Source organism: Echinops telfairi, unplaced genomic scaffold, assembly GCF_000313985.2.
Source record: "Echinops telfairi isolate 266 unplaced genomic scaffold, ASM31398v2 ScPeMD7_1;HRSCAF=3_0, whole genome shotgun sequence".
Taxonomy (NCBI): domain Eukaryota; kingdom Metazoa; phylum Chordata; class Mammalia; order Afrosoricida; family Tenrecidae; genus Echinops; species Echinops telfairi.
The window spans coordinates 8,055,271-8,070,100 of record NW_022103896.1 but is presented as its reverse complement, the minus strand read 5'-3'; the positions used below and the strand labels follow the sequence as shown (position 1 = coordinate 8,070,100).

The 14,830-nt window shown below is 56.0% G+C and overlaps 1 protein-coding gene across 1 annotated transcript in view; it reads left to right on the top strand.

The window, feature by feature from the left end:
- TG (thyroglobulin) overlaps nucleotides 1-14,830 on the top strand; it is a 189,613-nt gene that overhangs the window by 85,205 nt on the left and 89,578 nt on the right. The window contains exons 35-36 of the mRNA XM_004697385.1: nucleotides 2,697-2,759; nucleotides 14,543-14,677. Of these exons, the coding sequence (XP_004697442.1) occupies nucleotides 2,697-2,759; nucleotides 14,543-14,677 (198 nt within the window). The remainder of the gene's footprint in view (nucleotides 1-2,696; nucleotides 2,760-14,542; nucleotides 14,678-14,830) is intronic.

The following is a 14,830-nucleotide window of genomic DNA, read 5'->3' as shown; positions in this document are numbered from 1 at the left end:
TCTAGACACTGCCATCAGAGCAATTCTTCTAGACACTTCTACCTAAGCTATTCTTCTAGATACTTCTACTAGACCTGTTATACTATACGGTTCCAGAACAATTCTTCCAGACACTTCTAGAACTAGTCTACTAGACAGTGCTGGAACCATTCTACTAGAGTTCTACTAGAGCTATTCTTCTAGCCAGTTCTACTAGGTGTCATCTACGATACATTTCGACTAGAGCCATCCGGTCGGCAGTCCTACTAGAGTGTGCTAGAGGGTCTCTGTGGGTTGGCGGCAACTGATGGCACACAGCAACAACAGCAACACTGCCTAGTACACCCAAACTCCACCTCACTGCCCTGGAGCCAGTCCGTGAGTCAGGCTCGTAGCCACCCTGTGAGTCAGGGGTCCACCCAGTCTGGATTCGTGGGGCAGCGGACATTCTGGACGGTGGACATCCACTCAGCACCTTTGCTGTGACTCAGCAATTCCAGAGTTCTTTTTCTGAATGGAAGAGTCCTGGTGGCAGAGTGGGCCCACACCCTGGGCTGCTAACCACAAGGCCAGTAGTTCAAAACCACCAGCTGCTCTGTGGGAGGAAGATGAGGCTTTCTATTCTTGCGAAGGGAGATAGCCTCTGAAGTCCGCGGGAAGCTCTACCCTGCCCTACAGGGCCGCTATGAGTTGGAATTGGCCCAATGGTGTTGCCTTATTTTGTTTGGATTTGGTTTGGTTTATCAGTGGGCTCACACGTGAGAACCACTGGGCGGATGGCGCGGGACCCAGTGGAGTCACCTCCTCTCAGGTTGCTAGGAGTTGGAACTGACTTGACAGCATCTACCAACAGCAACTCCTCTGTTTAGTGTTTTGTCACAGTTCTACTCTGTCGTAAGTCAGTCTTGGGTCACATTGGACTCCGTGGCCGTGAGTTTGAGCTCTGCAGTTTTGCCTGTGCTACTGGCTCAAGCCGGGTGGGCTATTCTCTGTGTACATCGATGGACACCCTGCTGCGCTGGTGTCACTGTGGTGGGATTTATGGTGTGCTTCGGGGAGACGAGAAGGGATCGATTCTTTCCGTTCCCCAAGAGACTACTCCACAGTAGCTCTGGGGACAAGCAGGATGGCATCATGGGGGTGGGGAAGGGTGTGTGGGTGGGTGGGAGCAGCATTCATACCCAGCCATCGGCAGCAGTGGGTTCCAGCAATGGAAGCAGACAGGCCTCCTGACCCGTGGGTTCGGCGGGAGACACCTTTCCATAGGTGGGGGCAGCATCTCCTGCAGACCTGGGTGAAGCTCAAAGAACCAGAGATGAGAGGAGCCCCTCTGGAGGGGTAAGACACCATCCAGATGCTGAAAGGCAGCCGTGGACGCCCCAGAGCCTGTGGGCCCTGCCTTGGCTGTCCAGAAGTAATCAGAAAGTTCCACATTTCTAACCACCAAGCTGTGGAGGCTAAGCAATTGTAAATGCAAATAAGGCTGTTCATAGGCAGCCCTTTCCCGGCAGTAGGGCCCAGAGAAAAGACATTCTCAGATGTCAGAAGACAAAGGTGGCACCTGTGGGTGGGTGGAGGGGCTGCCCTGTGGGCTAACAGGATCCCAGCTTTGTCTTCTAGGGCCGTGGTCCTGGGGCAGGGCATCATCTGCTCTTTGAAGGGATCTAGGCAGGTCCATCGTGCCCACCACTGTGGGCTGCCTGCAGGGGGCGCAGGCCGTTGGGGTGGCGGCGACCAAATCAGATGCACTTTCGAGACAAAAGCAGTCAAAGCCTTACCCTTCCTCTTTTCTCTGTAAATGTGCTGGGACCTTGTCGCGACATTAGACACAGGAATGAACCTGGAAATAATGAAACAACCACTACAAGCCAACCCTGCCAATGATGAGCTCCTCTTTCTGGAATGCATGCGGAGGCCACCCCATGCAGGTGGCAGCTTACTGTAGTCAGTCACCTGCCCACAGTGTCTACCCTTTATTAAGCCCTAGGCTTGCTCCTGGCACTGGGCTACAGGTTTCATGCTGTCTCCCCCTCAGTCTCCTAAACCAGCCTACCAGACAGGGCGTATGGTCAGCTTTAGACACACACGCTGACACTTCACCAACAGCTGATGGGCATGGGGCAGTGCCTGACTCTCGCCCTGCGTCATTTTCCATAGTGCCAATCCTCCCACGGTGGCCCATTTCAAAGTACCAACCTGGTCTTCCTGCAAGCAGAGGTGTGCACGGGCCTCTTTGGATCATTCAAGCTGGCTCCCCCACTCCCGCCCCTGTGTAGACCTCAGGAAGGCGAGCATTCATTCCTGAACAGGTGTATGCTAGCTCTGAAACGTGTGCTCACTTTTGCTGTGGCTGCTCTACTGACAGGCAGCAGAGGGGGGTGGTCAAAAACAAGCCACGGGCAAGGCCCTCTCTCGTGACCCTGGCTCTACCACCCACTGATGGGGAGACTACACGAGGTCCTCAACCTCCCTGTGCCTGGGTGTCCTCCTCTCTAAATCTGGGGGAACCGTCATGTCTCCGTACTAGGATCTGCTGGTTTAAGGGTGGGAGAGATCACCAGAAGCCCCCCCACTGGGCATTTGTGAGGTGCTCACATCTCGGTGTCCATCGCCCGTCAGTACGCGTCTCTGCGAATCGGCCCCAGTGTTACCATCCCCGCGTTGTGCCTGGTGAATGTCTCGGGCGGAGAACTAACAGCTCGGTCTCTTCTTTCCAGCTGCTCAGACGGGCGTTCCGAGCTTTTGCCCTTCAGCCGGGCTGCCTCCCCTCACAGAGGAAAGTAAGTTCATTGTGTTTTCGGTCTCGCTCCGCAATGGCCCCCTCCCTCTTCTCCCTCTTCCTGATTTGCCCGGTTGCTTTCAGCTTGCACCTCACTCTCACCTTCCCTAATGCACACCCCTGCTGCCTGATTAGTCATCATATGCGTGCATGCGTGAGGATATATGTACATTGCCATATGCATGCACTCGTGTTAATATTTTACTAGACATGTGCATTGGTGTGAAGATGCTCTATCACACTCATGCATAGTAGGTGGGAAAATGTATTATATGCATGCAAAGATGTGACTGTATATTCTTGGATAGGTGTGAAAGTATATGATTATACTCATGCAGAGGTGGGAAGATGTATTACTATATACATGCCTAGGTGTGAGTATATCTTATTACACTCATGCAGAGGTGTGAGTATATATTATGATACGCATTCATAGGTTTGAATATATATTATTATACTCATGAATAGGTCTGAATGTATATTATCATATGTGTGAATATTTGTGAATATGTTATACTCATGCATAAGTGTGAATATATATTATATTCACAGATAGGTGTGAATATGTATTACCACCCCCATGGATAGGTGTGAAGAGATATTGTTACACTCATGCATAGATATGTGACATTATACGTATGCATACATGTGAATGTATACTCTTAGGCCCACATGTAGCTGTGAATATACATTGTTATACGTAGATATGAATATATATTCTTGTACCCATGCAAATCCCAGCCCCAGCCCTGTTGTACAGATGAGGAGACCATCTCACAGAAACCCGACGATGGGTCCAACTGTTGAGTCATGAGGTGGGGGTGGGCAGGAGCCCAGCTCTCCCAGTCTCACCCTGAGGAGCGGGTATCCATATGTGGTTCTGCCGGCTGGTGGCCTGGTTGTGTGTGGCCGGGTTGATTTAGATTCACAGGGGCCCTGGTGACAAAGTGGCAATGCCCCTGAGGGTTTCCAAGGCTGTGGTCACTGCAGAGCAGAGCGCCAGGGCCTTTCTTGCCCTGAGCCACTGGTGAGTCCCAATGACCAGCCTTTGGGGGAAGCAGAGGTGTGGGTATACCCAGTGCAGCCTGGGCTCCTTCCAAATCATGTCTAGCCTTGCTCAGTGCTGAGGCAAGGCTGAGAACAGTGTGTTTGTGGCCAAAGTTGGGGGAGGAGGGGAAGGCCTTTATTAGGGTAGGGGGTGTGGGGCTTGTCTTCACCACGGTGATGTGGTGGACTCTCGAGTGAAGCCTTGGCCCCGCCCAGAAGCAGGGACACAACTGTATGAGGCACTGACCCTCACCGTGGTACGCTCTGACTGGACGCAGGAAGGGGGTGGCTGGGCACTGTGGCGTGGAGGCGTCTGGCCCTCCCTGCAGGGTCCCTGCTCTGCCCTCTGTGGTCAGGAAGCGAGAGACTCTGTGTTGAATCTAGACACCACTGAGCCCAGAGCAAGGCCACCTCCATTCCTGGGCTGTGACATGATGTCTGAGCAGCTCTAGACGTCTGTCATTAGGAGCCAGGCTGGAGAGACGGAACAGGGTGTCGCGGGAGGGCAGTGCTGACAGTCACGGCTGGGCGGAAATGTGAATGCCTCCACCCATGCTGCCCGTTCCCACACGCACCTTAGAGAGCTGACTTTAAGATTATATAAGAATATGCATTCCCCCCCTGAGCATTCTATACAGAATGTCTGTGCTAAGCTCTGCCTCTTTCTCTCTGATTGTGTGTGTGTGTGTGTGTGTGTGTGTGCACTGGTGTGTATTTATACATGGAGTCCTGGTGGTGCTCTTGGGTAAACTCAATTGGATTGCTAACCTCAAGGTTGGTTGTTCAATCCCACCAGCGGCTCCGAGGGAGAAAGTTAGGGCTCTCGGCTCCAGTAAAGATCGACAGTCTTGGAAACCGATCTCCTCAAGAAGGCTCTGCTCTAGGACTGCAGGCCTTGATGGCAGAGCCGGGCCGGGCGCTTCCGCTGCAGGCTGGGGGGAGACCCAGGCAGAGGGAACGACGTGCCTTGAGGAAAGGGGTGCAGACAGGCAGGGAAGGCAAGGACTTCAAGGCAAGGATGGACATGGATGGATGTGGCTGCAGGGAAAGAGGGACTTCAAGGCCAGTTGTGACAGGAAGGGCTGGCTCTTATGGTCAGAGGAGTGAGGAGCTGTAGGCAGAGGACCTCATGGGCACAGGGGGACATGTGGGGAGGGGCCAAGAGCCAACATAGAAGTCGCTGTTGAACTTCGAGGGTTAACACTGGTCCCCTGGCCACTTCCTCTTTGTGCTGTGTGAGGACACACGGGTGGGTGGACAGGCAGCCTGTGAGGAAATGAGACTTATGTCATCCGTAAACCAACAGAATATACTTTTTCTCTTTCTGAAGAAGAATCCTGTTTTCCAAGCAAGCACACCAATCTCCATTCCAGAGAGCATGTCCAGGGTGAGGGCGGATGTTGTCCCAAGTATTAGAACCCTTCCAAGATATCTAGTGCCCCTCGCCCCCCTCCCCATGCCCCCCCGCTGCAAGTGCCCAAATGGCGGGTCTTTCAAAGACTGAGTCCCAAGAGACTTGGGTCCCATCCAGTTTCAGGCGCAGTGCTATTTAGGGGCGTGGCCGGAGTAAATTTAGGGTTTGAATCGGACGCCCTGGGCAAACACAGCCTATGGGCCTTGGGGATTTGCCTTGGACTTTCTGAGCTCATGTCCCCCAGGAATCTGACAGGCCCCGTGGGTCTTTGAGCAGTGGGTGCAGTGCAGGTGGTGGCCAGTAGAGGGAGCTGATCGGAAGGTGCTGAGTGAGAAGCCCTCCCTAAAGCTACCCTACTCAGCTCCGAAGGTCTCCCCAGTCTCCTGGCGCTTGCTGGGTGACCGGGGACCCAGCCAGCGTCTGGGAGGGATGGACATGGATGTGGCTGCAGGGACGGCCTTTGGGGAAATAACTTCGTCTGCTTTGTCTCCATCCTGTGAGCTCAGCCCAACCTGGGACTCTGAGATCCAGTTGATGCTTTCTGCAAATGTTTCTCCTGAAACTGGAGCCCGAGCCGACTGTTCTAAGAAACATCAGCACATGAAGGCTCAGGTGTGTCGCCTGACATCACGGGGAGCACGGGGTTCTGAGGCCCCCTCAAGCCCTATTCCCTCAGCACCCTACTGAGTCTGTGCGCCTCTGCACAATGTGGTGACGGCCAGAATGTGAGCGTCCATCCAGGGGGCTTTGGTGGGAGAAGAAAAACCAAACAAGATGCTGAGCATCGAGCTTGGCGGAGGGTGAGTGTCCGTCCGAGCTCCCATGTCTAAGCCCATCTGAGTACAGGGGAGGAAACTGAGGCACAGAGAGGGAGAGTGGGTCTCTCTCTCACTGACATCCGGTCGACTCTGACTCACGGGCCCTACAGGACAGCCTGGAACTGCCCCTGTGGGTTTCGGAGACTGTAGCTCTTTACAGGAGTAGAAAGCCTGTCTTTCTCCTGTAGTTAGTGGCAAGGGAATACACACCCTACACTCTAAAGTACCGACTTCTACAGAGTGGGAGGTCCTGAGTGGTGCAGGTAGTTCACCCACTGAAAAGTTGGAGGGGCCAACCCGCCCAAAGGCGCCTTGGAATAAAGGCCTGGCTCTCTGCTTCAGAAAGGCCCCAGGGAGCTCTAGGCTGCATGACCGCGTCACCGGAGGTGAATTGACCTGACTGCCTAACAACAATCGCCATTCGCGGAGTGGCTAGATGCGCCAAGAGTGTGGGGAGTGCTTTCCATAGTTCAGTATCCACACTGGCCCCATGGGATAGGGACGAGGGGGCTGCAGTGAGTCCATGGGGAAACAGTGAACAAAGAACAGCCTTTTCCCATGGACCTTCTGAAGCCCTGGCGTCGGAGCACGGCTGATGGACAGGGGTGGAAGCTAGGACTCAGAGTGGCCCTGGACACCTGGGGCTTGAGCCCAATTTGAACTTGAGCCCTGTGTCTCCCCACGGAACGCCGTGGGTGCTGCAGGCTGGGGTTCCAGGGACCAGGCCCAGAGGCAGTTTAGGAAATGCCTTAGAGGAGGAGGATGGGGCATGGGCTCGGCCACTGGAGGGGTCAGGCTGAGAGTCAGCCTCTGTGGAGCCTCAGAGTCCCCCTGGGGACTTGAACCTTCAAATGGACCCTCCTGATGGTTCTGCCCAGGTTGGCCTGTCATGAGGGAGGCTGCTCAGGATGGGGCATGGCCTCTCGTGGGCCTGGGCAGGCCCAGAAGGGGGCTGGCCATGAGGGTCTGCCTACCAGCAGCACTTGGGATGGCGGGGAGAGGCCTCCACTCCCGGGGACAGGATAGTATGCCACAGTGTCTATCATGGGCGCTTTTGGGGGGAGGGGGAGAATGGGGTACTATTTACATTTACCCCATCAACATGTGGACAGTGTGTGAATGAACTTTGAACCGCCGGCCAGCTAGTCTTATATCATCCTCCCAAATGGTCTTGTGTTGGATCCCATGGATGCGGTGACCACGGCTCTCTGAGGGAGGGTCTCCTTCACTATCCCTCTACTGACCCAGCAGGATGTCCTCCTCCAGGGACTGGCCTCTCCTGATGACCTGCCCGAAGCCTGTGAGACGAAGTCTCACTGACCTTGCTTCCAAGAAGCACCCTGGCTGGGGTCACCCCAGCCTTTGCTGTTGTTACCAGGTGCCATCCTGCGGGTTCTGATGCGGAGACTCCTTGTACACAGAGTGACACACTGCCCGGTCCTGCGCCGACCACTCGATGTGCCCTTGTCTGAGCCCATGGATGCAGCCACTGTGCCCGTCCACCTCGTCGAGGGAAGGCCTTCCTCTTTTCCGCTGCCCCTCCACTTTACCAAGCACGATGTCCCTCTCCAGGGACTGGTCTCTCCTGACAACGTGTCCAAAGTGCTCCAGACAAAGTCTCCGGCTCCTTGCTCCTCAGGAGCTTCCCGGCCTTGCTTCTAAGACAGAGTTGCTGGCTCTTTTAGCAGTCGAGGGCACTTTCATCTCCTTCACCAGCACCATCTTTCAAACAGCAACTCTTCTTCACTCTTCAGTCTGCACCCCTGGTTAGGGGCTGATTAATGGCACCAGTAGCTGCTCTTCCTATTTACAGAGCCTGGCCAGGGGTCTAGCCTACCTGGTACAAGTGTGGCCCTGGGAGTGGCCTATCTGGGTTCACACCAGGGGTGGGGCCTTGGGGAGGTTACCTAGCCTCCCCCAAACCCCCAGACACACACACACACTGAGCGTTTGGGATCCATGCTCCGTTTTCCTTCACCATCCTGAGAGAAACCTCCATGCTGTCTGCTGTCTGTTCAGCTCCCGTTGGCTCTTCAATGGCACCGGTGCCTCTGGATTCTCACAGCTTTCCCCAGCCTCCCCGGATCACACGGGCTGGCTCCAAAGAGCAGAAGGGTGCTCTGAGATCTCACACCATCGCCAGGGTAGCCTGTGAGCTTGTGCATGTGAGGGTGTGTGTGTATGTGTGTGTGAAGCCCACCTGGTCTGAGTCAACCCTCTTAGAGAGAAAGAGTGCTATTCAACATACTAGGAACTTGGAGGTCACTTCACTCTGACCCTTGCCATGAGGTCGTGGTGAGGGTGCAGGTATGTGTGGTATTCCCACCATTAGCAATGTCCCCCAGCAGTGAGCACACAGAGGGGAGTCCACCATCCCCCAAGCTCACAGCAGGGACAGATGCTGGCCACTTCAGAGATCTGTAGAGACCAACGTCTGCTGGCAGTGCCAAGGCTGAAGTTCAGTCACGAGGAGATGCAGGAGCTGTGGTGGACGGAAGACAGGGCACATCCTGAGTCCAGTCCTGGGTGACCGAGCTCCACCAGTGAGCTTGACTATATTCTTTGGTGTCTCAGAGGCAAGCTATGAACCCACGCACTGCCGTAGCACCCAAATCTCCTAATGTAACTGAAGGTGTTTTCTAAATTGAAATCCACCTCACAAAAGAGAGGTATTACAGGACTTCGCTGCTCATTATCGGCTTCCTATGTGACCCAGGAGAGGCCAGTCCCCAGGGAAGGACCTCATGCCCAGTAAAGTAGAGGGGCAGGAGAAAAGGGGAAGGCCTTCGACAAGATGGGGTGACTCGGTGTTTGCAACCCTGGGCTCACAGATATGAATGACTGTGAGCATGGTGCTGGCCAGGCAGAGTTTCCTTCTGGGTTACCCTGGGTCACCATGAGTCGTGTCAGTTCAGTGGCCCCTCACAACGGGATGCGACACTGATGAGCATCTACCATGAATCAGATCCCTCACAACGAGCAGCAATGACTCAGAGATGAGTCAACTGCTCTGCGTCTGTTGAGTTTGGCTCTACGTAGGGTCACTGTGGTTGGAACCAACTTGGTGGCACCTGATGACAGCAGGGTTCCGGAATGATTTTTAAAGATCTTATAGGGTGTGAATGTTATCCGATTCATCTTTATGGACTTCAAATTGTAGATAGTGCCCCAACTGCTCTTAAAGGGGCTTCATGAGCTAACGTACTTAACACACACGGGTTGGAAGAAGCAGCGACAAAATGCTCGGCCTGGTATTTAGCACGCACTGAACACTTAATAACACAGTATTGCTGTTATTATTGTGTTAGCGTGATGTCAGGACCTGCCCGGGGAGTCCGTGAAAACCAAGGCAGAGAGCTGATACCAAGGGCTCAAGCAGAAAGAAAATGTTTTGAGAATGATGATGGCAACAAATGTACAAATGTGCTTGACACAATGGAGGGCTGGAGGGATTGTGATAAGAGTTGTATGAACCCCCAACAAAATGATTTAAAAAAACACCCCAAAGCACTAAGGCAGAGACTTGGACCTCAAGGAGCTACCCCTGGAGCAGAGGAAGAACATCAACCATAGTAGCGCCAGCCACACAACCAAACCCCCGGCCACAGGGTCGATTTTGCCTCCTGGGGGCCGTTGAGGACAGTAGAACTGCTCCCTGGGGGATCTCTGTGGGAGCAGAGCCTTGTCTTTCTCTTGAGAAGTGGTTGATGAGTTTAACCTTGCTGTCATCAGCCCAAAGATTCTGTGGCGGTGCCACCAGGGTGCCTGTAAGGCAGTGCATGAGCGGGAAAGTTGTTGCTGTGAGGTGCTATCAAGTTGGTTCGGGTCCATAGCAACCCCGTGCACAACAGAACAAGACGCTGCCCAGCTGGTCCTGCGCCATCCTCACCACGGTTCCCATGACTGAGCCCGTCACCGCAGCCACTGTGTCCATCCATCTCTCCAAGGGCCGTCCTCTCTCTCCCTGCCCCCTCCACTTTACCAAGCACGATGTCCTTCTCCAGGGACTGGTCTCTCCTGACAACAGTCCCAAAGTGTGAGATGAGAGTGGGACGTTGGCTATGAAAGGAATCCTTTTGATGGTGAATTGGATGCAAGTGACAGAGAAGAGAGTCTTACATCGGACAGGTGATAGACATCCGGGTTCAGCTCATCCACGGCCATCCCCTCAGTGCCCCATTCCCCATCCCGCTTCCTCTCTGGTCTTTTGGCTTCATCCCTCCCACTCCCCGAAGCCTCGGAACTTTGTTCTTGGGCCAGCACTGCCCTTCTGCTCTCTGATGGTGGATGATTCTGACTCAGAGGTGGAAGGTAAGGACCCTATTCTTGGGGGTCCCAACAGTCTCCCTCCACCAGGAAGCCCTGGTGTGACTCTGGGTCTGCTTCCTCTTTCTTCCATCCTCCCTGCCAAGGGCCGTCGGATCTTGGTTCCTGGAACGAAGCAGCAACAGTCTAGAAAGACAGCCGGTGAAGGGCCATGAGGTCTGGCACTGGGCATCCTGGTCAGTGGGAAGCCAGACTGCATTCTGGGAACTAGAATCCCACAGGCTCTTGGTTCACCTGGTGACTCCGCCGCCCTTCCCAGGTGTGGCCTTGGGAAAACCACAGACTCTTGCCGAGGCCTGTATTTCTGTAAAATGGGGAGAGCCTTGCAGCCTGTAGGGAGGGCTGCCTGGGTGGTCCGCACATGGGTTTCTCAGTTCTTAGTCCTGCCAGGAGGCCGTGGCACCTGCCGCTGGCAGGGCCTCATCGTCTAGGAAAGGGGCTGTCTGACACAAGAGCCCCTCTCCCTCCAGAGCGACCAGTTCCCTCCCGGTGTTGGATGGGGCGGGGCACTTACCTCTGAGGGTTGATTCCCCGCCAAGATCTCACTGCCCTTGAGTGGATCCCCATCCCGCACGGCCTTCTGGGACAGAGCAGTAGTGTCCCCGCGTTTCTGAGCCTGTAGCTCTTCGAAGGAGAAGACTGCCTCGTCTTTCTTCCTCGGAACGACCGGTGGCTTCTAATGGTTGGCCTTGTTCGTGGTGAGTCCCTCAATGTGCAGCCCACTGCGTCACCAGGGTCTCAAGAGCCTGCTGGTGAGCAGTTTCAAAATTCGGTCATCTTCCTGGCACGGAGGAGTCACCAAGACCCCGGCCCTGCGGGGTCTGTGTCGAGGGCAAGTGGCGGGTCGTGTGAGGTGGACAGCCGCTGGCCAGCATCCCTGCCTCCAGGAGGTCACCTGGGCCAGCTGCACAGCACGGCATCACAAGCGAGTGCCTGGCCGTGCCAATTCTCCCAGGGAGGAGACCCACGATGGAGAAGGCCTTGAGCCTCTGGCACCAAGAGACCCGGCCCACCGCAGAACAGCCGAGTCCTCTGGGCTCTGAGTTCCATCTCCTCAGTCCCTGCTCGGTGACCAGAGGATGGTCATCAGGCCTGCTTGGCGAGCAGTTGTGGGGGGAATGCAGGAGTGCTGGGATGCCCTACCCAACAATGGAGCCTCCCAGAATGCCATGGGGCCTCGGCATCCATGCTGACTCTTGCTGACAAAGAGCTTGTGTGCTGCGGGTTTGTCAAGAGATGCCGGTGGGACCCCCTCCCCCCCCATGTGGGGTTTTCTACACAACAGCACCATCCCCTCCCTAAGGCTGGGACAGGGACAGGTGGGGGGCATGGTGAGAACTTGGCTTCCAGCCCTGGGGTGACAGGAGATGACCTGGCTCTTGTTTAGGAGCTGGTACTAGCCCTGCAATTACAGCGCATCCCCCAGACACCAGCCTTCATGGGAGGGTGGCCACAGCTTCCATTTTAAGCCCATAATTGTCCACTGGGCCCCAGAGGCCCATCCTGACCCTCTGAGATTGCAGCGTGTACCCGGCTGAAACCAACCGCACCTCGACTGGTGTGTGTTGTCAAAATGCCACTTGCCTTGACCATGGAAATAGCCACCTGCAGGAGGACTCTAAAAAGACTCCCAGCTAGCAGAAGCAGGCCTGAGTTCAGAAAGCCCGGGCACAGCATCCAGGAGGGGCTGGACCACAGCTGTGGGGCCGCAGGCCTCAGCGGGGCCGGTCCCCACCCTGTCCCCTTGCGAAGCCTGTGTGACACCAGCTGTGTTTATTTGATGACTCTCAATGAACTTTTTCCTTACTGTTTTTTAATTAAAAGGGGGAGAAAAGCGAGTGGCGCTAGCCGCCCGGCCACCTTATTTACCGTTCTAATTTTAGTTTGGCCGCCAAGGGCAGGCTGGAGGTGGAAATTGCAGGCTTCCCATTATAGCCGAGAGCCTGGTGGTGGCCTGGACAGAGCCCCTCCATCCCACCGGATACGTCTCTTCCTGGGAAACCCAGAGGCCTCCAGGGAGAGAGGGCTGACGTGGACCCAGCAGGCGGGTCCTGGTCCTGCCTGGCTCACTGCCCAGAGTGTGTGCTCGGCAGTCCCAGGACCCCTCTGGGCTCCCAAGCCCCCACTTGTTCAGCCCATGCCCACGGTGGGGGGTGGGGTGGGGGGAGCGGCCCAGCTTTTCTGCAGGTGCTGCGAGGTTCCGCTGGCTTAATGACCTGGACACGCTGTCTGCGGTGAGATGCCACACTGCAGATGGCCACTGTGTCTTGCCGGCAGCAGGTCAGCGCTCCCTCACGGTTAGAGAACCGGTGAACGGTGGAAAAGCACCAAAGACCCTCAGACAAACAGTAGCCCAGGGGGTTTCCTCCTGGGTGATGGAGGGGCTCTGGAGGCAGCGCCAGGGCGGTGTGGAGGCAGCACTTCGCCCTCCTCTCGGCTCTTTCCACACGCCCCAGTGGCACAGCGGTTAAGTGATCTGCTGCCGGGTGAAAGGTTGGCAGTTTGAAACACCCCCCCCCACGCCCTCCCCAGTGGAGACTGGCTCTCACACAACTGACAGCCAGGAGGGCCCGTGGAGCGGCTCCACTCTGACTCATTGGGTCCCCTTGGGTCGTGGTTGACTGGGCAGCACAGCAGTGGGAGGGCGGCCTCTGGACACTGTACCGGACCCTCTGTGTGGTGGGACCCGGGTTGTCCTCAGTGAGTCTCCTCTCCTCTGTCTTCCGGGCACACATGGCCCGTCTCTCCTAGGATCCACAGGGGCCCAGGTGTGGCCTGTGGTGGCCGATCTCCTCCCTTTGCCCAAGCCATCGCCTCTGCCAGCTCCGCCTCAGTGCCTGCTCTCCTGCCGACGCAGCTGCGTCCTGTGCCCCAAGGCCTCCGGGGGCAGCACAGGGGGCATTCGGCATGACCTCATTTGAATCTTACTCCATCCCTTACCTTCGGCCCTGCCAGGGGGGTCATTGGAGCCACTCTGAGCTTCATTTCCTCATCTTCAGAGGGCGCCGTAGGTGGGGATTCACCTGGGGGCTTCCTGTAAAAAACTCTCAGTAGCATCGCCTGCCAGGAGGGTGATGCGTGGCGGGGGAGAAGCCCCTAAATGAGGTGGTCACCATGGCCCCAGCCCATCCCTCAGGGGATTCTGAAGCTGGGGTGGCCCTTCAAAGGTGTCCCCTCTAGAGGTAAAGGGGCCCAGCCTCTTTGTGCCATTGCGGTCAGGTGCTGGGGAGTCTGTCTGGGGCCTGGAGTGACGCCGAGTGACAGAATGGAGCTGCCCCTTGGGGTTTTCAACACTGTGATCTTCACAGGGATAGAGCTCCTGCCCTGCAGTCTCTGGATGGGCTCGGACCGCCAGTCTTCCCGTTACCAGCTAAGGGCTTCACCGGATGGCCCCTCTTCCTCAGTGGGTTTTGGATGCACGCTGTGTCTCAGGAGGGGAGGCAGCTTTCCAAGCCCAGAGGCAAATCCTGGAGAGGGTCTCCACTGGGATCCAGCAGCTGCTAACTTCCTAACAATGGGGAGATGGGAGCCTGCGTTCAGAGAGGAGGACTGGGCAGCCAAGGGCAGTCTCCACCACTTTTCTCTCTGGTGCGGTGAAGCGTCCATGAGGCCAGGGAGCATGGCTGGGTCTGCAATGGCCATGACCGAGTCATTGCTGTGAGGTGATGTCGAATCTGTTACAACCCTGTGCACGACCCGACACACCAGACGGAAACCCTGCCCAGTCCTGCGCCATCCACGCATTGGCTCCTATACCGTGTCCATCCATCTCCCCAAGGCCCTTCCTCACTTCTGCTGCCCCTCTACTCGCCCCTCATGGTGTCCTTCTCCAGGGGCTGGTCTCTCCTGACAACATGTCCAACGTCTCCGCATCCTTGTCTCTCATATTCTCACAACTATCGTATCGCGAGTTTCTTCTCAATGTCTCTCCCAGTTTGCTGTGGGCTGCTAGGGAAACAGCATGCTTTTAGTTTAGATATGGCTGCGATTTACTACGTTCTAACCCACGGCCTTGAGCGGAGGGCTTGTCTCCTAAGCAGCTTGTACTGTGTAACTGTAGACGGAGAGTGGGGGCATGTGGCCCTCGAGGAGGACGGGCCTGGGGCATTTGGCAGGGACATCTGTCTTCATCACTCCCCGGTGGACACTGTGCGTCATCCTCTCTGCCTTTTCTCCCAGTCTCCCTGGACGCCTGGCAGCCCCTGAGCCCCTCTTCTGCCATTGTGGACCCCTCTGTCCGGCACTTCGATGTTGCCCACGTCAGCACAGCTGCGGCCAGCGACTTCTCTGTGGCCCGAGACCTCTGTTTGCTGGGTAAGGGGCGCTTCCTCCTCTTAGAGGGGCGATAGACACAGGAACTCCCCCTCCCCCCAGGTGCTGCTCCAGATTCAGACCCCAGCACCCACATGGGTCCCCAGAGGAGCTGGGGTACTAGGCAGCAAAGGTTAACCTGGGGGATAGGTCATG